The sequence below is a fragment of the Cydia amplana genome, chromosome 15 (assembly GCF_948474715.1).
Source record: "Cydia amplana chromosome 15, ilCydAmpl1.1, whole genome shotgun sequence".
Taxonomy (NCBI): domain Eukaryota; kingdom Metazoa; phylum Arthropoda; class Insecta; order Lepidoptera; family Tortricidae; genus Cydia; species Cydia amplana.
Window position 1 is genome coordinate 16,144,560 of NC_086083.1, and position 21,181 is coordinate 16,165,740.

The 21,181-nt window shown below is 41.1% G+C and overlaps 4 protein-coding genes and 1 long non-coding RNA gene across 5 annotated transcripts in view; 3 read left to right on the forward strand and 2 right to left on the reverse strand.

Annotated features, from left to right (window-relative positions):
* The window catches only part of LOC134654661 (zinc finger BED domain-containing protein 4-like), a 1,082,235-nt gene that overhangs the window by 598,353 nt on the left and 462,701 nt on the right, over window positions 1-21,181 (forward strand). The gene's annotated exons all lie outside the window — the stretch shown is intronic.
* The window catches only part of LOC134654688 (uncharacterized), a 403,600-nt gene that overhangs the window by 152,947 nt on the left and 229,472 nt on the right, over window positions 1-21,181 (forward strand). The gene's annotated exons all lie outside the window — the stretch shown is intronic.
* The window catches only part of LOC134654659 (uncharacterized), a 191,823-nt gene that overhangs the window by 34,988 nt on the left and 135,654 nt on the right, over window positions 1-21,181 (reverse strand). The window lies entirely within an intron of this gene.
* On the reverse strand, window positions 11,446-14,668 carry LOC134654662 (zinc finger BED domain-containing protein 4-like). Its single transcript, XM_063510135.1, has one exon. It carries the CDS (start codon window positions 13,711-13,713, stop codon window positions 11,779-11,781), a length of 1,935 nt encoding a protein of 644 aa, XP_063366205.1. The 5' UTR covers window positions 13,714-14,668; the 3' UTR covers window positions 11,446-11,778.
* Window positions 16,454-18,007, forward strand: LOC134654897 (uncharacterized). The gene is made up of 4 exons (XM_063510357.1): window positions 16,454-17,266; window positions 17,343-17,420; window positions 17,496-17,661; window positions 17,737-18,007. The coding sequence occupies exons 1-4, from the start codon at window positions 16,571-16,573 to the stop codon at window positions 17,904-17,906; spliced, it is 1,110 nt and encodes a 369-aa protein (XP_063366427.1). The 5' UTR covers window positions 16,454-16,570; the 3' UTR covers window positions 17,907-18,007.

The following is a 21,181-nucleotide window of genomic DNA, read 5'->3' on the forward strand; positions in this document are numbered from 1 at the left end:
GATACATACGAGGCCAATAGTAACGTAAACAAAGTCTACGGTAAGTTTTAAAAATGCCCATGTGCCCTGCTGAAGGTTCGGAATGATTATCGGAAACGGTTGATTGACGTAACTCCATAGGAACAACCAACTTCCATGAAAATTCTGACGTAAGATTATGCTTATTTTTGGACAAGCGGTATAAGGAATTGTCCTTAATCATGAAATTTGGAAAATCAATTGGGTTATGAAGGCAACCGTTGAAAATATTAGTGTACCAAGTATCTCTGGAGGTCAGATGAGAATTTGAAGTACTAATAGCACCAACAGACGCACGAGATAACGCATCCGGAATGACGTTATCCACTCCCCTACGGTGTTTGAGAACAAAGTTAAATGCTGAGAGACGAACACCCCAACGAGCCAATCTTCCGGTGGGATTGTTAATAGACAGGAACCATTTAAGTGCACTGTGATCAGTGTAGACCGTGAAAGGCTGTCCATTTTCCACGTAGCAACGCCAATACTCCAACGCAGTCACTACAGCTAAAGCCTCGCGTTCGGTTATACTGTAGTTCTTTTCAGCAGCGGTCAAGGCCTTCGACATGTACGCGATCGGGTGCTCCTTACCATCGATAGTCTGGGTCAACATGGCACCTAACCCGTAATTGCTGGCATCACAGTGTACCTCAAACGGCTTAGAATAATCCGGACAGCAAAGCACCGGAGCAGAAACAAGTCGCTCCTTAAGTTCCCTGAATGCAGAGTCTGCCTCCGAGGTCCATTCAAACGGCGGAGAGCCCTTCTTTGAAGAAGTAAGCTTGTTTAAAGGACCAGCAATTGTACTGAAATTAGGTACAAAACGCCTGTACCACGTAGCAGTCCCTAGAAACCTCTTGACCTCCTTGCGACAAGTTGGAGTAGGATAATTTAAAATAGCCTCGACTTTTTCCGGATCCGTTCGTAAGCCAGAGCCATCAACCACATAACCGAGATATCTAAGCTGGCTGTTAAAGAAACGACACTTTTCTAAGTTAACCGTTAAGTTAGCTCTCTTTAACTTATCCAAAACGCGTAAGAGTAATGTTACGTGACTATTGAAATCCTCGGAAACCACTATTATGTCGTCCATGTAGGCGAATACTTTAAGACCGAACTCTGAGAATAACAGGTCCACTAATCTTTGTTGAGTAGCAGGAGCGTTAGTCAGGCCGAACGCAGTTCGCTTAAAGTGAAAGGTACCCCTACCAGGAACATAAAATGCCGTCTTGTTCCTATCCTCCGGAGCTATCTCAATTTGCCAGAACGCTTTGGACAAGTCAATACAAGAAAGATAACGAGCATCCCTAAGGTTATCCAGAATTTCGGAAATATAGGGCAAGTTATAAGCGTCACGCTTTGTCACCGAATTAAGCTTACGGCTATCGAGACAAAATCTAGGTTGTCCGTTCTTCTTGGTGACGATCAATACAGGCGAAGACCAAGCGCTCTCGCAAGGCTCAATTACATCAAGAGAAAGCATCTCGTCCACCTGCTCAACTAAAATGCGTTGCTTTTCAGGAGATAACCGGTAGTAGCGCTGACGAATTGGACTCGTATCGCCAGTATCAATGTGGTGTGTAATTAAATTCGTTACGCCTAAACCTTTACTACGAAAAGAAATATCCTCAAACTGTTTTACTACATTGTCCGCCAATAGTCTCTGTGAGTCATCCAAATTGTCGTATCCCTGAATGAAGGTTTCACGATCAGGTTTGGTGACACTCCAAACCGACGAAGCACCATCATTCACGATGATAGCACAAAGTTGCTTGGGTACTATATCAAAAGCACGCCAAAAATCCCAACCTAAAATGAAGTTATTCACAACAGCCGGCACGATAAAAGCCTTCACAACATGAAACTGGTTATTAAAGTTAATAGGTAACTCTATGTAACCCTCACATCTATAAACGCTACCACCCGCTGCAGTAATCGAAGAACAGCTTCCGCTCATTATCTTAAACCCATTGTCAACGAGTACTGAATGAGCACCGTTGCCAAAGATTGTTACCGCAGAGCCAGAGTCCAACAACCCTGACAAAGTTAAATTACCGACTTGCACTGAGACGTAAGGCCTGTCATCATCCTCTAAATTTTGCCTCAGAATTGTGTCAACCCTATATGACCTAAAGAAAAGATTAACTGTACGCAACCAATCCTGCCAGTCCTCCTTATCAAATTTAGGTGTAGCACAACTATCGACACAATTCTGCTCTATCCGTTTTTTGGATCTGAGTTCTTATTTTTAATGCAATCAGGACAATCAGGAGATTTTACGCCCTTACGACCGCAAACAAAACAAACAATGACATCCTTATTCACTGTACATTGTCTCAAATTATGAGTATTCACCCGGCATTTCGGACAATAACGTGCCTTCGGCTCGGATTTAGTGACCGCAGCTACATAACTAGGAGTATTATTTGCTTTGCCATTAGTACTACCGCTATAGTTGCTATTACTCTGAGCATGCGGTTTATTATAGTTTTGATTAAACTGTTTATACTTATAATTATAATTATTGTAATTGTTCCCATATGAATTAGTAGCAGAATTATTCTTATTTTTAGAAGAACCGCCAGAGTAGGCGAACTCTGGGGCCAGAGTATCAGAAGACGCACGTGGGGGTTCTTTGAACTGAGAAAGGCGTGACTGAATGTTCTCATAGTTCCTACATAAATTTTTGAGCTCCTCAATAGTCTTAATTTCAGAAACGGAAGATAAAGTGCTCGCGTAACAAGGCCGTATATTGTGCAATAAAATTTCCAACCTCTCATTCTCAGGCAAAGGCTTAGTTAAACGAGAGAAAAGACCAGACATGATCGCTAGGTAAATCACTATATTTTCCGTTTCCCCCTGTGTACGTGCCCTGATTTCATTGATCAGCTTGAAATCATAGCCAGCATGACAAAAATCCTGCCTCAAAAGTACAACTAGGTCATCCCAACTTGTTACCTTTTCCCTAACGCTACGAAACCAATGAAGCGCATTGCCTGTAAAAATTTCAGTAGCATTATGAAGAATCTTGCTACTCGAAATGTTCCTTGCCGCACAAAACTCGGATACGCGCTGAATGAATGCCCGCACAGAGGTCTGACCGTCATATCTTAACTTTGAGAACTTATTCGCGTCGTTACCCTCACACGTCACCGAGACATTAAGAGGCGCCGTTAAAGTGACAGGAGAAGCCTGCACACCAGTGCTAGTGGAAGCCAATGGATCAACCACGTCCCTAAGGGAACTGGCGCGGTCCGAGAATTGCCTAAATAAGCTGACACATTGATCATAAGCCTCTTTCTCTACCTCCTCGACACAAGTCACGCGATTAAGCCGATGATAGACGTGATTGATCAAATTCTGTGCTCGGAGCAAGGAACTTCTATTGAGAGGTTTGGAATCAAGCAATGTATTGACCTTCTCCAAAACAGAAGCCACCCCGTCTATATCCTCCTTCGCGTCAAACGGGCTAACAAGTATGTCCTCGGATGGAAAAACGGGACCACATTTGGCTATCTGCTTACGCAAGTCTTGGACTGAAGCAGCTGGAGTCTCACCCCGTATAGCCACTTCGTACTCTAATTCACTTTTTTGAAGAGACATAAATTTTATGGAATAAGCCATTACGAACTATTATTAAATAAACTTTGGCTAAATGTTGAACAATATTTAAAATAAAATCAAAATACTCCGCCTGTCACAATATAAAATGATAAAGCTACTAACGTTCTGGTTGAAAGTGTAAAAAAAACGGAAAGATGAAGAAAAGAAACAAAGCACAGACACAAAAATAAAAATACACAGAAAAAAGCGTTTAAATTGCAACTAATGCGTACGAAACCGAGTATTACCGAAATTGAGCCGTAAAAATAAAATTCCAAAATGTAGCAGACTGTACTAGCGGACGAAATTACAAATTACAGCCGTTAGACAACCGTTGCAAAATTATATATGACTATATTAAATTTAAATTACAAAAATACGTCCGACTGTACCCTGAGAAAAACCTAAAGTTAGTTACACAATTAAAAAGAACAGTTACGTACACTTTAGTTGCTGGCAACCAAAAAAAACTTAAAAAACGTTTCACAAAAAAAATAAAAACGTAAAAAGAAACAAACACCAAGCACATGTACCACAACTACTTACCCGGGAGTAAAATCAGACTTTCAAAAAAAAACACGTAAGGGCGCCACTGCTACGTTTAAGCTGTGAGGTTTAAATTAAAACAAATAATCTCACTTGATAACAATTTATTTATCGCTCAAAACGTCGCAAGCATTCGAGAAGATCGTCGAAGGGTCAAAATCCGTTAACCGTCTGATTTCTACTCCCGGTTCACGAAAGTAGTCGCTGCCCACACGCTAGTACTTCCCTGGCCCGCTGTGTTGCTGTGAGCGATGAAGGACTGAGGGACGTCAGCCGTGTTCCACCAGGGTCAGCACCAGGTCGTCAGGGTCAGCGCGAGCGTGTCATCGTCGGCCTTCTAGCCGTGCTATTGAACCCTGGAATTATTTTAGCTCGCCTTAGTAATTAACCCACGAAACGGCTCCCTTGACTGTGACCGGCTTGAAGAAGAAGAGCAGAAACGGAAGAGAAAGTACTGCGTGATAGCCGTGAGAATGCCTTGGTGATGTTAAAATGTCACAGTCAGGCGGAGCTTACAAAATGAGCAGTTAAGCATATAGTTTTTAAAAACATACAAATTACAATTTTAATCCTGCTTTTAAATAAGACAGAAAAACATTAACACTAGCATTTAAGATTTGCAAGCGAAACTAAGCACCTATTAAACTACGCTAAGGAAGTTCATAATCAAACAAAGAAAAGATCGTTACAACTTAACGGTAAATAACCGTTGAACACACATTCAAATCTACTACTCCCTAAAGCACTCTTAAATGTTCAACACTTACCCAAAGGGGTTACACTGGCTCTAACTTTCATTACATGTACTAAACGAGTACAGAAACTGAGGCAATTTACTAAGCCCTCATTAAAATATAAAATTGTATGCGCTGCGAGTGCGCGGCTTGCACGGACGCTGCGAGAGAGCGACGTGCGCCTGCGTTGAATCTCAGAAACGAATGAATCGCCGGACGGACCGCGGCGCGGCAACCAGACAGCGCGGGGGGAAAGCGCGGCAAGGGGCATGGAACCGGTCGGTGGCCCAAGTACTGATTTGCGCGGCGAGTACAGTCAGAAGCGCAAATAACAAGTTGAGATTTTAATTAGAACACACGTAATTACTTTAATCCCTAGATTAGTGTAGGTATCAAGTAAATGTTAGGTAAGTGTTAAAATATCGTACTTGTAAAATAATGTACTTATATTAATGAACGCAGAAATAATTACATACGATTAACCTAGGTTACGTAACATTTATGTTACATGCGTCATTTCTTTAATTTGCTTTTTTCTTTGGCGTCCAAATTGTTGAATTCTGTCCAGTGTTGTGAATTACAGTATAACGAAATCATCAATATAATGAAAATGGCTGTAGTGAACGCCGGAGTGATTGTGTTCTTGTTCCCCAAGGAGTATTGTTGAGGTATTTCAGCCAGTGCGTACAATCTGGCGGTACTGCAATTTCTCCTGGGAAATTTTACCCAAACCTAAGGCAGACCCCTCCCCATCATTGTTTGCCGGATCTAGTGGCGAATCGCTATCCTCTGTTTCGTCTTCGTCAATTGGGGTGATGGCATTATCCCCGGCTATTACTCTTCCTTAAAAGGGTAGCTTTTCCTCCATGGGAAGAGCGTTTTGGAAGCTATCCTTTTCTACCGGGGATAGCGCCACCACCAAAACGCTTTCTAAGATTTCATGTATTTCTTGGATCTTTTCGGCGTTCACGAGATCCCCGAAGTTAGTCTACATATGTTTCGATGTCAGTGCCCGCAAGTACTTTTGGTACAGCATTCTTTGGAGCCGCCGAATTGTCATCTACTTCTTTTGGCACACAGGTGCCCAGTCCCTTCTCCACTCATTCAACCAATAGACGATTGTAAAGTGTCATTCAATAGAACTTGCTAACTATGTAAACAAAAGTTACTAGGAAATTGACATTCAGTGTCAATTTTAGTATGGCGGTTTGTTTACATAGTTAGCAAGTTCTATTGAATGACAGTTTATTCGTGTCATGCTTCTCCGACAGTTTTTGACATGCCGGCAACTTGCCTTGTTTTGCGTTTTGTTTCAGAGTTTTTACCCAACTGTCCAAGTGTCCAAGGCAGAACCCTCCCCATCATTGTTTGCCGGATCTAGTGGCGAATCGCTACCCTCTGTTTCTTCGTCGTCAATTGGGGTGATGGCATTATCCCCGGCTATTACTCTTCCTTAAAAGGGTAGCTTTTCTTCCATGGGAAGAGCGTTTTGGAAGCTATCCTTTTCTACCGGGGATAGCGCCACCACCAATACGCTTTCTAAGATTTCATGTATTTCTTGGATCTTTTCGGCGTTCACGAGAGCCCCCAAGCACTTGACGTTATTTGAGACGTTTCTTGGTTTTGTCCGCCCCGACGGGCCACCTGAATGCCGAGCTTATGAAATGCGCGACATCAAGGCGAATATAACATTGCGGCAAAGAGCCCCCCGGGCTTTTTAAATAATTAGAACATTAGTCTTCACATGTTTCGATTTCAGTGCCCGCAAATACTTTTGTTACAGCATTTTTTGGGGCTGCCGAATTGTCAATTACTTCTTTTGGCACACAGGTGCCCCGGCCCTTCTCCACTCATTCAACCAATAGACGATTGTATTCGCGTCATGGTTCTCCGACAGTTTTTGACATGCCGTCAACTTGCCTTGTTTTGCGTTTTGTTTCAGAGTTTTTACCCAACTGTCCAAGGCAGAGCCCTCCCCATCATTGTTTGCCGGATCTAGTGGCGAATCGCTATCCTCTGTTTCTTCGTCGTCAATTGGGGTGATGGCATTATCCCCAGCTATTACTCTTCCTAAAAATGATAGCTTTCCTTCCATGGGAGGAGCATTTTGGTAGCTATCCTTTTCTGCCGGGCATAGCGCCACCACCAAAACGCTTTCTAAGATTTCATGTATTTGTTGGAGCTCTTCGGCGTTCACGAGACACCCCCCAAGCACTTGAAGTAAAATATTTAAGACGTTTCTTGGTTTTGTCAGCCCCGATGGGCCACCTGAATGCCGAGCTTATGAAATGCGCAACATTGCGGCAAAGAGCCCCCGGGCTTTTTAAATAGTTAATTAAAACATTAGTCTTCATATGTTTCGATGTCAGTGCCCGCAAATACTTTTGTTACAGCATTCTTTGGGGCCGCCGAATTGTCAACTACTTCTTTTGGCACACAGGTGCCCCGGCCCTTCTCCACTCATTCGACCAATAGACGATTGTATTCGCGTCACGCTTCTCTGACAGTTTTTGACATGCCGGCAACTTGCCTTGTTTTGCGTTTTGTTTCAGGGTTTTTACCCAACTGTCCAAGGCAGAGCCCTCCCCATGATAGTTTGCCGGATCTAGTGGCGAATCCCTATCCTCTGTTTCTTCGTCGTCAATTGGGGTGATGGCATTATCCCCAGCTATTACTCTTCCTAAAAAGGATAGCTTTTCTTCCATGGGAGGAGCATTTTGGTAGCTTTCCTTTTCTGCCGGGGATAGCGCCACCACCAAAACGCTTTCTAAGATTTCATGTATTTGTTGGAGCTCTTCGGCATTCACGAGACCCCCCAAGCACTTGAAGTAAAATATTTAAGACGTTTCTTGGGTTTGTCAGCCCCGACGGGCCACCTGAATGCCGAGCTTATGAAATGCGCGACACCAAGGCGAATATAACATTGCGGCAAACAGCCCCCCGGGCTTTTTAAATAATTAGAACATTAGTCTTCACATGTTTCGATGTCAGTGCCCGCAAATACTTTTGTTACAGCATTTTTTGGGGCTGCCGAATTGTCAACTACTTCTTTTGGCACACAGGTGCCCCGGCCCTTCTCCACTCATTCAACCAATAGACGATTGTATTCGCGTCATGGTTCTCCGACAGTTTTTGACATGCCGTCAACTTGCCTTGTTTTGCGTTTTGTTTCAGAGTTTTTACCCAACTGTCCAAGGCAGAGCCCTCCCCATCATTGTTTGCCGGATCTAGTGGCGAATCGCTATCCTCTGTTTCTTCGTCGTCAATTGGGGTGATGGCATTATCCCCCTTCCTAAAAATGATAGCTTTCCTTCTATGGGAGGAGCATTTTGGTAGCTATCCTTTTCTGCCGGGCATAGCGCCACCACCAAAACGCTTTCTAAGATTTCATGTATTTGTTGGAGCTCTTCGGCGTTCACGAGACACCCCCCAAGCACTTGAAGTAAAATATTTAAGACGTTTCTTGGTTTTGTCAGCCCCGATGGGCCACCTGAATGCCGAGCTTATGAAATGCGCAGCATTGCGGCAAAGAGCCCCCGGGCTTTTTAAATAGTTAATTAAAACATTAGTCTTCATATGTTTCGATGTCAGTGCCCGCAAATACTTTTGTTACAGCATTCTTTGGGGCCGCCGAATTGTCAACTACTTCTTTTGCCACACAGGTGCCCCGGCCCTTCTCCACTCATTCGACCAATAGACGATTGTATTCGCGTCACGCTTCTCTGACAGTTTTTGACATGCCGGCAACTTGCCTTGTTTTGCGTTTTGTTTCAGGGTTTTTACCCAACTGTCCAAGGCAGAGCCCTCCCCATGATAGTTTGCCGGATCTAGTGGCGAATCCCTATCCTCTGTTTCTTCGTCGTCGATTGGGGTGATGGCATTATCCCCGGCTATTACTCTTCCTAAAAAGGATAGCTTTTCTTCCATGGGAGGAGCATTTTGGTAGCTTTCCTTTTCTGCCGGGGATAGCGCCACCACCAAAACGCTTTCTAAGATTTCATGTATTTGTTGGAGCTCTTCGGCGTTCACGAGACCCCCCAAGCACTTGAAGTAAAATATTTAAGACGTTTCTTGGGTTTGTCAGCCCCGACGGGCCACCTGAATGCCGAGCTTATGAAATGCGCGACATCAAGGCGAATATAACATTGCGGCAAAGAGCCCCCCGGGCTTTTTAAATAATTAGAACATTAGTCTTCACATGTTTCGATGTCAGTGCACGCAACTACTTTTGTTACAGCATTTTTTGGGGCTGCCGAATTGTCAACTACTTCTTTTGGCACACAGGTGCCCCGGCCCTTCTCCACTCATTCAACCAATAGACGATTGTATTCGCGTCATGGTTCTCCGACAGTTTTTGACATGCCGTCAACTTGCCTTGTTTTGCGTTTTGTTTCAGAGTTTTTACCCAACTGTCCAAGGCAGAGCCCTCCCCATCATTGTTTGCCGGATCTAGTGGCGAATCGCTATCCTCTGTTTCTTCGTCGTCAATTGGGGTGATGGCATTATCCCCAGCTATTACTCTTCCTAAAAAGGATAGCTTTCCTTCCATGGGAGGAGCATTTTGGTAGCTATCCTTTTCTGCCGGGCATAGCGCCACCACCAAAACGCTTTCTAAGATTTCATGTATTTGTTGGAGCTCTTCGGCGTTCACGAGACACCCCCCAAGCACTTGAAGTAGAATATTTAAGACGTTTCTTGGTTTTGTCAGCCCCGATGGGCCACCTGAATGCCGAGCTTATGAAATGCGCGACATCTAGGCGAATATAACATTGCGGCAAAGAGCCCCCGGGCTTTTTAAATACTTAATTAAAACATTAGTCTTCATATGTTTCGATGTCAGTGCCCGCAAATACTTTTGTTACAGCATTCTTTGGGGCCGCCGAATTGTCAACTACTTCTTTTGGCACACAGGTGCCCCGGCCCTTCTCCACTCATTCGACCAATAGACGATTGTATTCGCGTCACGCTTCTCTGACAGTTTTTGACATGCCGGCAACTTGCCTTGTTTTGCGTTTTGTTTCAGGGTTTTTACCCAACTGTCCAAGGCAGAGCCCTCCCCATGATAGTTTGCCGGATCTAGTGGCGAATCGCTATCCTCTATTTCTTCGTCGTCAATTGGGGTGATGGCATTATCCCCAGCTATTACTCTTCCTAAAAAGGATAGCTCTTCTTCCATGGGAGGAGCATTTTGGTAGCTTTCCTTTTCTGCCGGGGATAGCGCCACCACCAAAACGCTTTCTAAGATTTCATGTATTTGTTGGAGCTCTTCGGCGTTCACGAGACCCCCCAAGCACTTGAAGAAAAATATTTAAGACGTTTCTTGGGTTTGTCACACGGCGGTTCTTTTGGCACACGGGCGGGTCCTTCTCCACTCATTCAACCAATAGACGATTGTATTCGCGTCATGCTTCTCCGACAGTTTTTGACATGCCGGTAACTTGCCTTGTTTTAGATCCGTCGACAACAAATTCTGAGGCCGTGCACATTAACTCTTCCGCTGCCGGCGGACAAGATTAGGGGGTCTGCCTTCTGGGTCATCTTCTATCAACTGTCCAAGGCAGACCCCTCCCCATCATTGTTTGCCAGATCTAGTGGCCAATCGCTATCCTCTGTTTCGTCTTTGTCAATTAGGGTGTTGGTATTATCCCCAGCTATTCCTAAAATGATAACTGACTTTCCATGGGAAGAGCGTTTTGTAAGCTATCCTTTTCTGCCGGGGATAGCGCCACCAGGAAAACGCTTTCTAAAATGTCATGATATTGTTGGAGCTCTTCGGCGTTCACGAGAGACCCCAAGCACTTCACGTAATAATATTTTAAACGTATCTTGGTTTTGTCAGCCCATACTCTTCCTAGAAAGGATAACTTTTCTTCCATGGGAAGAGCGTTTTGGAAGCTATCCTTTAGTGCCGGGGATAGCGCCACCACCAAAACGCTTTCTAGGATTTCGTGACATCCTTAGAGCTCTACGGCGTTTACAAGAGCCCCCAGATGGAAAACCTGCATGCCGCGCTTATGTTATGCGCGACATCAAGGCGAACGTAGCATTGCGGGAAAGAGCCCCCCGGGCTTTTTAAATAATTAAAACATTGGTCTTAATATGTTTTGATGTCAGTGCCCGCAAATACTTTTGTTACAGCACTCTTTGGGGCCGCCGAATTGTCAACTACTTCTTTTGGCACACAGGTGCCCCGGCCCTTCTCCACTCATTCAACCAATAGACGATTGTATTCGCGTCATGCTTCTCCGACAGCATTTGACATGCCGTTTTTAAATCCATCGTCAACACCGCCTTATACATAAAGATGTAGGTACGGGTTTATGGTATGTGTACAGATTCTCAATTAAAAACACTTGTTGTCCAAACCCGTAATTGTCTTTATTTACTGATTTCTACATTTATTCAGATTTAACTAACAATCTTACGCTGTTTCCATTTTCTCTGGCTATCTATATCTAGCTGTCAAAGTGACAGATCTGTATTAGTGATGCTCCATCACTAAAGGACTCTACAGTATGTATGGGCGATCTATGGTTTAAAGTAAGGTCCGACCGAGAACACTTTTTTTGTCTCGGCCGAGACCGAGACCGAGACCGAGACAAAATGAAATTCTCGGCCGAGACCGAGACCGAGAATTTGAGAAAAGAAAGAAAAAATACGTATTTTGCAAAAAAAAACTGTATTTTCATAAATACTGACTAAAAACATACAAAACTCTTCTCGGGCCCACTTGCGCTAACCAGGGTTAAAAAATTAAACAGCTAACTTAGGATTCATCACGCCATGTACGAAACTGAAAAGTAAATGCGAGGTTTACCATTTATTTTTTTAACTCTGGTTGGTGCAAGTGGGTCTGATAAAAGACGACGAAAAGACATTAATAATCAAAATTAAATAGTTCTATATTATAGCACAAAAACAATAACTTTTCAGCGTTGTGGCCAGTTAAATTGTGACGCCGCTCGTCGTACAATTGACCAGCCCTGCTAAAAAGCTGTTCGCTAGCCACACTTGTTGGTGGAGCAGACAAAAATTTTTTTGCTGCAGGGCGCAGGAGTTGGTAAGGCGATGAATGCCAGTATTCGTAGATATTTGCATTCCTATGCAGCCTTGGCTCTCTCAGATAATTGTCAAGTGACGATTCAAGTGAGTTGTCCGTCATTGGGTCGTCATCAGACTCGATGGAGTCGTGAGCTGCCCACAAACTTGTCTCATTGACGGATCTAACTGAAGTTGACGCTCCACCCTGACGCTCTCCAAGTCCTGCCGGTGTACCTAATTGTAAAACTTCAAAAATTTTAGTCTTGGCTCCGTTTACCTCGTTTTCGGTCAAATATTTTGTTTTGAATCGGGGATCCAACAATGTTGCACAAATTAAGGGGCTCGATGTTCGTATGAATGAAAAGCGATGATTGAGTGAGCACAACAACTTGCTTTTCATCTCAGCAGCAGCACAATTTTGAAGAGCATCACTTTCATTGTTTTCTATATCTGCTGACATTGCAGTATCTGCCGACGCTACAAACTGACTTTGCCCGCTAGTTGACGCAAGTTTTCCACTTAACATGGCTACTAAAGGTATCACCAAGGAGACACATGATGCATCTGACGACATGTCTAATGTGGCCTCATAAAAACATTCCAATACACTGACAGCATCTTGCATCGTCGTCCATTCTTCGTTATTAATTTCATTGATTGAGCCCCTTTCGACACGGTATAGATTAATCGCATTTTTTTGCTCAATCAACCGTGACAACATTAAGTACGTGCTGTTCCAACGTGTTTCCACGTCTTGGAATAGGGTGTGTTCTGGTAAATTTAAAGTTTTTTGGAAAGTATTTAAATACCTCCGTGCCTGCTCACTTCTATGAAAGTGTCCGACTACTTTACGACACTTTTTTAGTATTGTTATTATGTTTGGCACCGATAAAATTGCGTCATGAATCACCAGTTGTAGTGTATGAGACACACAGCCCAACGAATCGTACTCCGCAACCCTTGTAGCACGGGCCATGTTCCCAGCATTATCGCGAAGAGCAAGGTGGATTTTAGAGCCTATATTATAATCTTCGACTACTTCTTTCAGTTTCTCGGAGATATAGTCGCCCGTGTGGTCATTTTCTAAAACTGATGCACCCAAGATTACTTTTGGTCGTTGTTCATTGTGCACAAAATGGGCCGTAAAACTCAGAAGTGAACAAGTTTTAGTAGGATTTGACCAAATGTCTGTAGTAAAACTTATCCACTCGGCCTCACATAGCAAATTGACTACTTTAGTTTTAACTTTTTCAAAAGTTTCCGGCATTAGTTGGGTGCGAAAAAATTTTTCAGATTTCAATTTATATTTTTTTGGTCCTGCAGGGTCCGCAAAATTTAAGCGCTTAAATCCTTTTCCTGACACAGTGTTATAAGGCTGCATGTCAACTAATATATAATCCATGATAGCCTTATCTATGCGTTTTGTTATGTCATGGTCATGGGGCCATTGGGCTTTTGGCGGATTCGCCAGCAATTGCTGCATCGTAGGTTGAGTCTTCTTGTCTGTTTCAAGAAGTACAGGGCCCGCTGATTTTAAATTATTTTGCTTTTCAGCTGCTTGGTTTTTCAGGTCATCTATTTGTATTAAAAAATGTTCGTTTTCTGTCAAATGATATTTCGATAAATGTAGTTTTAACCCTTTAATAGTTTGAAGCTTAGGTTGCAAACTTCCCAGAGACACTGTTTTCCTGCAGAGCTTGCATTCTGCCTTAGATGGTTGTGAATTTTTTTTTTCAAAATACTCCCAAATAGGGTTTATTACTTTAGGCATTGCAAATGCAAAATGTACCTGTAACAAGGTAGTAGGTATCTTTTGAAAAATAAAATTTTCATGTTAAATATCAAACATTAAACAAAAGGAAATCAAATCAAATCAACGAAGTAAAAAGTAAGTCAACTAAGTAATTTTCTGATGTTCTTGCCTTTTTAACAATTCATATCAAATAAAATAACAACAATTTCTAGATCCAAAGCAACACGAACTTTGTTGAACGAACACGAACCCACGAAAACAGTATTTAGTTTTCATATTTAAATTAAGTTCCAAATAGTCTCCACTATTACTACTATTACTAATATCGCTACTGCCATTTGAATATGATTTTTAACTAGTAGGCATAAAGTTCAAATAAGTCATTTACTTTCATTCATTTAATATTAGTACCCAACCCACCTATCGTTAAATAAAAAGCTTTAAAAGTCGTCGCAAAATCTATCGTAATAACCTAAAACACAAAATAATGTTTAGTTTACGTACTTACCTACGGTTTAAAGTTCACTCGTACACAACACAACACACAACAATGTTAGCAAATAACTCTTAATTTTTTAAGCACTGTGCCTAATGTGCCTTTATGTATCTCATTTAATGTTATTCTTTTAGTAGTACACCAAAACATAAACAAACACAACAGTGGTTACTTGATAATCCTCCGCCAATTCACCTACTTAATTGGTTTAGATGTTAAATTAAACACCAATAGAAATCAAGTGAACTGACACGAAGTGTCGCAGAAACCCACCAGGCAGCCAATGAGATCGTACGACAAGCTCGCCACCCGCGCGCGAAAGTTTAAATTCGCAAATCGGAACGGTTTCACAGTCTCGGCCGTGGCCGAGAATCTCGGCCTTATTTGGCCGAGAACCGAGACCGAGATCTCGGCCCGAATTTCGGCCGAGACTGCCGAGACCGAGACCGAGACCGAGATCTCGGTCGGACCTTAGTTTAAAGCAGTGTGTTCCAAACTGTGGTCGCGACCCCCCAGGGGGTCGCGAAGCTGGTACGCTACCAGCTGTAACGCAATACATAAGCGAAATATTTTGTTCATACAAAGGGGGTCGCGTCATGAAAAAGATTGAAAAACACTGGTTTAAAGGGCCTATCTATTTTTTAACTACGCCTCTACTAGTGACTCACTTTGTGTACGCGGAGGCAAAGGCAGTACTTTTTGAATATGTACCATCATTTGCGCCGCTGTGAAATAATAGACAAAAAACTTGTCTAAGCTAATATGATGTATCGACCCTTCGTATTAACCATGCTTGATTATTGTTAAGTTAAGTGCAGCACTGGGTTTGTGGGCCTTTTAATGCCAGTTCCTCCGTCCCACCCTCCTGTTTTGCCTTTCATAATATGTACATACATCTTTTGACCAGAGGTTTGACGTCTCCTTGGCCCGTCATTTGGAATGCCATATCTTTTTGAAATATCGATGCGCACTGTCGTCGCAATTTTTTTAGAAACAACCAATCATTCTCTATAGATCCAGTCGATAGATCCAAAATAAATCTAGCGAGACAAGTTTTTCTTCTTCCAACCAATTCTGCCCTCTTCACCCGAAAGCCACCGTGACTTCAAGTAAGGGATGGACCTGGGCTATAACCGCGAAAATCGAAGTTCGCAAATTGCGGGCATCTTTCTCTGTCACTCTAATTACACCTTCATTGGAGTAAAATTTGCGAATTTCGGTTTTCGCGGTACGCCCCCTGGTGTCAGGCGCGTGCCCACAGCCATAGAGAAATATAGTAAGACAAGAGTGCTCACTCCATACATCAGTTAGACTATTAATTTCAGTGTCTACATCTAGCATCGAGTAGCGGAACTATCAGTACTGCTACTTGACAATAGATGTAGCACCGACCGGAAAGTCTTATCTCAACAGCATAAGACTTTCCGGTCGGTGCTACATCTATTGTCAAGTAGCAGTACTGATAGTTCCGCTGCTCGATACTAGATGCTAATAGTCTTTTTGGTACTAAAACTGATGTATGGAGTGAGCAATCTATGTATTTTTTTCTCTATGCCACAGCATAACACTTTCGCCTTCTCTGTAGAAGGCGAAAGTGTTATGCTGTGGCTTAAGATTACTCCTGTGGCGTTGACGCCGCACTCCTTATACTGCGCTTTCATTTTTTTGAACAAATCTGTTTAGACTCCCGCAATTTAAATGACGTCTATTTTGAATGGACATAGCCTGTAAACGTCATTCAGCAAGCAGTGTCGTAAGGACCCGATTCCAACTATGTTTAAGCCTTCGACTTGGGAGCATAAGTTAAAATTTTGAAACTTCATGCTTTATTTTTTTCTGTTTTCCGTACATTATTTCACTTGCGATTGGCGTTTTATATCAACGATTGTCACATTTGTCACTTGGCTAGGTTCTAGTAAGTAGTGTGGTCGATTGTCACTTGGCTAGGTTCTGGTGTGGTAGTGGCTTCTGTTGTCTTTTAAAATGCATATTATGCTCAGAAAGTGGTACTTTATGTAAGCCAACAATGGCATAGAAAGTGCTACTTTTCCACTCGTGTGCGGGAAAGTTAGTTTTTTAATTTACCAAATACCTAGGTACCTAATAGTTTCGTTCATTACGGAATCAAGTATTTTCGACGATGCAGTGCCAGCACTATCTATTTTACTTAAAGAATACCTACAATGATAAAGCGAGTTCCACCAATTTCCATTCCTTAGCTTGTGTTAATTGATTAAAAATACCTACGTCATATGTAGTCACTTAATTTGATTAAAGTGGCACTTATAATATTATTATTTTTGGAATCATGTAATACCTCAAGCGATATTAACAAACATAAACTACCTGCGAGTGGCCTAAGAGTATACATTATTAGAAATGAATATCGGACTAAAGCCAATTGACATATTTATTTTAACAGAAAACATTTTTGGGCTCTACAAAAATATAAGCACGTGTAGCAAGCTAAGAAAAACAATTGCAATCACCATAATTTCTATTGAATTATCTTTGTGTTTATACGTTATTTATACTATTGAATACAATAATTTTAATAACGTACTTTTGACTTTCTTCTTTCAGTTAAATTCTATTGTATCTATTTTGATGTCCTGTTATTATTCAAAAGCGTGTATGAAATTTATAAATTGCTTAAATTTCAACGATATACTTGTTGATTTTTTACATGACAAGATATATTTCAAACGCATGGCTTCACATTTTAAATTTGGCCTCAAGCGCATCTGCGGATATATATTTCTTTATATTGTGACGATAATAATTTCTGAAATTTACGATGTACACATTGTAGTCCGCACAGGGGAACAAAAGGTTGTCCTTTTTGGCAGAGCACTAAGTGTGCTTCGTTTACATGTTGAATACAATTTTATATGCTTTACATTCCATACTATATCTGAACAACTGCAATGCATAACGAGATCTGTTGTTGGAAGAAATTTATATCATTGTGAAGATGGCGACGTAACACAAACAATAAGTATAGAGAAATGGCGCCAAAATTACATAAATGTCAAAAAATGCACTGTCTTCTTAAATGAAATAATTGGCATACAGGTATATCTACAGTTTTACTGTTAATTTTGATATTTTAAGAATATTGTTTAGTTTTAATGTGATTTTATTGTTTCAGTTGGCTTCATCGTTTTGTATCATCGCAATGCGCTATATTAATACATGCTATTACAGTGTAGTAGTTTATGGGCTCAAAGTAGGTCTCTACCACTAAATTATTTTAAAATAAAAATATGTTTAATATTTTCTAATAGCCCTTTTTTCTTTCAAGGGCTACCTCAATATTGGAATGTTGCTGTTTTACGGTGGGATGTGCATTTCCATGTGGATAATATATGCAACCGTACAGGCAGCGCAGAGTGTACAAAACAGCGTCAGCGCCCTGACGCGTTGCTTAAAACTGCTTTTCGTATTAGAACAAGCGAATGAACATACAGGTAGATTAACAGTTGTAGTTTCGTCTCTTAACGTACATTATAAAATTCACAAAACAAACGTTTCAATCTTTTCAGATGAAAATAAGCTAAAGATAGTAAAACAGCTTTTGAAAATAGTTACAACGCGACCAATAAGTGTAAAAGCTTTTGGTGGTATTGACGTCAACATGACACTGATTCCCTCGTGCCTCAACATCGTCGCGGTCTACACTATCATCGCTCTCCAGTTCAACAACATCGTGTAACGCGTCGCTCTCCAATTCAACAATGTCGTATAACGTAATGACCTAAAATGTGAAATGCCACACAGCCAATATAAAGAGTTCAAATACACAACAAAAAAAACTCTCGCCTTAAAATGGAAACTATTTCTGCTAATTTTAATCTAATTAAAAAAGAGGAAGTAAAAATGGTACCGCTTAAAACTTTGTCACTGAAATATATTATATTTAGGTATTTAATAGTTTTCTCGAATTTAACAACGTTGTGTAATGCAAGGAGTCTCGAAGAGTGTCACGAAGAGCGATCGACGACGCTACGCTCTTCCACTCAACAATTCAGCATTGTCATGTGAAACGTCGTGACTCTAGGTGAGCCTACCCATGAATTTTTTTTATTATTTTTATTTTTTATTTTTTTTCAACGTAGTCCCCTTTCAAATTTATGCACTTTTCCCAACGCGTCTCCAACTTCTTTAAACCCTCCAAAAAATATGTCTTCGGAAACTCTGCAAAATACTCATCCGTGGCCTCTTGGCCTCTATGAACTCTTCATTCGACATGAAGCGTTTGCCTCCGAGCTAAGATTTCATATTTGGGAACAGAAAGAAATCGCAAGGAGCCAAATCCTGGGATTAAGGAGCGTGCGGTAGTATTTTGTAACCCAATTGATCCAGTTTGGCCTTGACGATGCGAGATGAATGAGTCGGAGCATTATGCTCGTGAAACAGCACTTTTTGCGGGATAAACGGGGCCGGTTTTTTTTAATTCTACATCAAATCGAGACAAAAAATCAGAGTAATATTGCCCCGTGATCGTTCTTCCCTTCGTTAAATAGTCTATGTGGATAATTCCTTGCGAATCCCAATAAACGGTCGCCATCATCTTCCCGGCTGACGGAACCGTTTTTGCTTTTTTGGAGCACTTTCGCCGGGACAATCCACTGCTTTGACTGTCGTTTCGTTTCGGGAGTATAGTGGTGGATCCACGTTTCGTCCACGGTAACGTAACGCATAAAGAAGTCCTTCGGATTGCGCTTTAATAGTGCCAAACACTCTTTGGAAGTAGCCACACGATTCTGCTTGTTTTCTTCAGTTTGCAAACACGGTATTGTTAAACAGACTCTGGCGCAGTGGTTGGCACGTGTTGAAGATCTTGTGATTAAATAAAACTGATGTCTTCTGAATATCACGTTGTTTTATTTTAATAATCGACAATGAAAAATTGATTTAAAAACTTGTATAAATAAAATTGTATAGGTAAAATAAAATAAAATAGGGACGACACAAATTGGGCAGCTAGTGGGCGGAAGCCATGTTTTAAAGAGACCGGATACAGATCAGTGACAGTAAATGTCATCTTTGACTTGTCGCTGGTGGAGAATAGACAACTAGAATATATTTTTAACACTCCTCCTTATTCTCTACCTTCGACAAGAGTACACATACATATTAATATCACAATTTAAACATTTCTATATTATGAATTCACCATGCATGTCTCCTATCATTTACATACAATAACAAGAAATAAGATGGATAGATAACCCTGTAAGATCACTTGTTATACATTTTTAATACTCAATTCAGATATACAACTTTTATGCTTTACAGTACTCAAGGGTTTTGTTAGCACATCTGCTACCATCTTCTCTGTTGGTAGGTATTTTACATTAATTAAACCTTGTTGAATTAGATCTTTTACGAAATGGTAGCGCAAGTCTATGTGTTTTGTTCTTTTGTGTGAATATTCCTTTACAAGTAACAATTTCTGTGCACTTTGGTTATCATTGTATACTGTTGCATCTATAGGTTTGTCAACAATTTCAGTCATGAAATTTCGAACAAAGCATATATCTTTGCATACATCACCAATTGCCAAGTATTCCGATTCCGTACTCGATAAAGCAATGCAACGCTGCTTCCTGGCTTCCCAATTAACAACGTTGCCACCAATTTTAACAACAAAACCAGTGTATGACTTGCGATCATACAAATCGTTGGCCCAGTCTGCATCTGTGTAGGCACATATATTTAAATTATCCCCTTTACAAAAATAAAGTCCATAATTTACTGTACCTGCAAGATATCTTAATATACGCTTAGCAGCACGCCAATGATCCATACCAAAGCAAGTGTTATATTGACCAAGCTGACTACAAGCATATGATATGTCAGGACGGGTACAAACTGATAAGTACATCAATGAACCTAGTAATTGCCTATACTTATATATATTTTCATCTAAACATTTGTCCGACTTATCAAGCTTAGAATTAATAGCCATGGGAGTAGATACCGGCTTACACTCTGTCATATTAAACTTAGTCAATAAACGTTTAATATAGTCTGATTGATCTAAAATTAAAGAACCATTTCGTCTAGTAACATTTATGCCTAAACAGTTTTTAAGCTGACCTAAATGTCTAATTTCAAAATGTTTTTCCAAAAGCTCCAATACACTATTTATACAGTTATTATGGAAAACATAAAAATCATCAACATATAAAGCAAGTATTACATATTCACTTTGAGTTCTTTTTACATAAATACAGGGCTCACATTTGCTCTGTTTATATCCATTAGTACACAACACATTATGAATTTTAGCATTCCATACACGACTAGCTTGTTTCAGCCCATAAATGCTTTTCTTTAATTTACATATTTTATCATTATTATTTGTACAATTAAAGCCTTGCGGCTGTTCCATAAAAATAGTCTCCTCTAGTTCGCCATTTAAAAAAGCTGTTGTAACGTCAATATGATTACATTGCAAATCTAGTTCTGTAGCTAGAGAGAAAAGAATTCTTAATGTTGAGTGCCTAACTACAGGTGAAAAGGTATCTGTGTAATCTATTCCCTGCTTCTGTGTAAAACCACGGGCAACTAGTCTCGCTTTATATTTATTAAATTTACCCGCAGCATCATATTTTCGTTTGAAAACCCATTTGCATTTTATGACGTTAGCTTTCTTAGGCCGATCAACTAATTCCCACACACCATTTTTGAGAAGAGCTTCATACTCACAGTTTATTGCTTTGCTCCATTCTTCTTTGTCAGGTGAGGACATAGCCTCTTCGTAGGAAACAGGATCGTCCGGCGAATTAGCCTCTGCTAGCATACCTGATAAGTCGTAGTCATCCATTTTCTGTGGTAATTTGCCTCTGGTACTACGTACAGGGCGTTGAGGGCATGACGCGTCATCATCTGATGATGCAGTCGACCCTCCTCCTTGACACCCAACTTCCGGCTCAGGCAGAGAAGTGTGTCCCTCACCATTGTCGGAAGCACTGTCTTCGC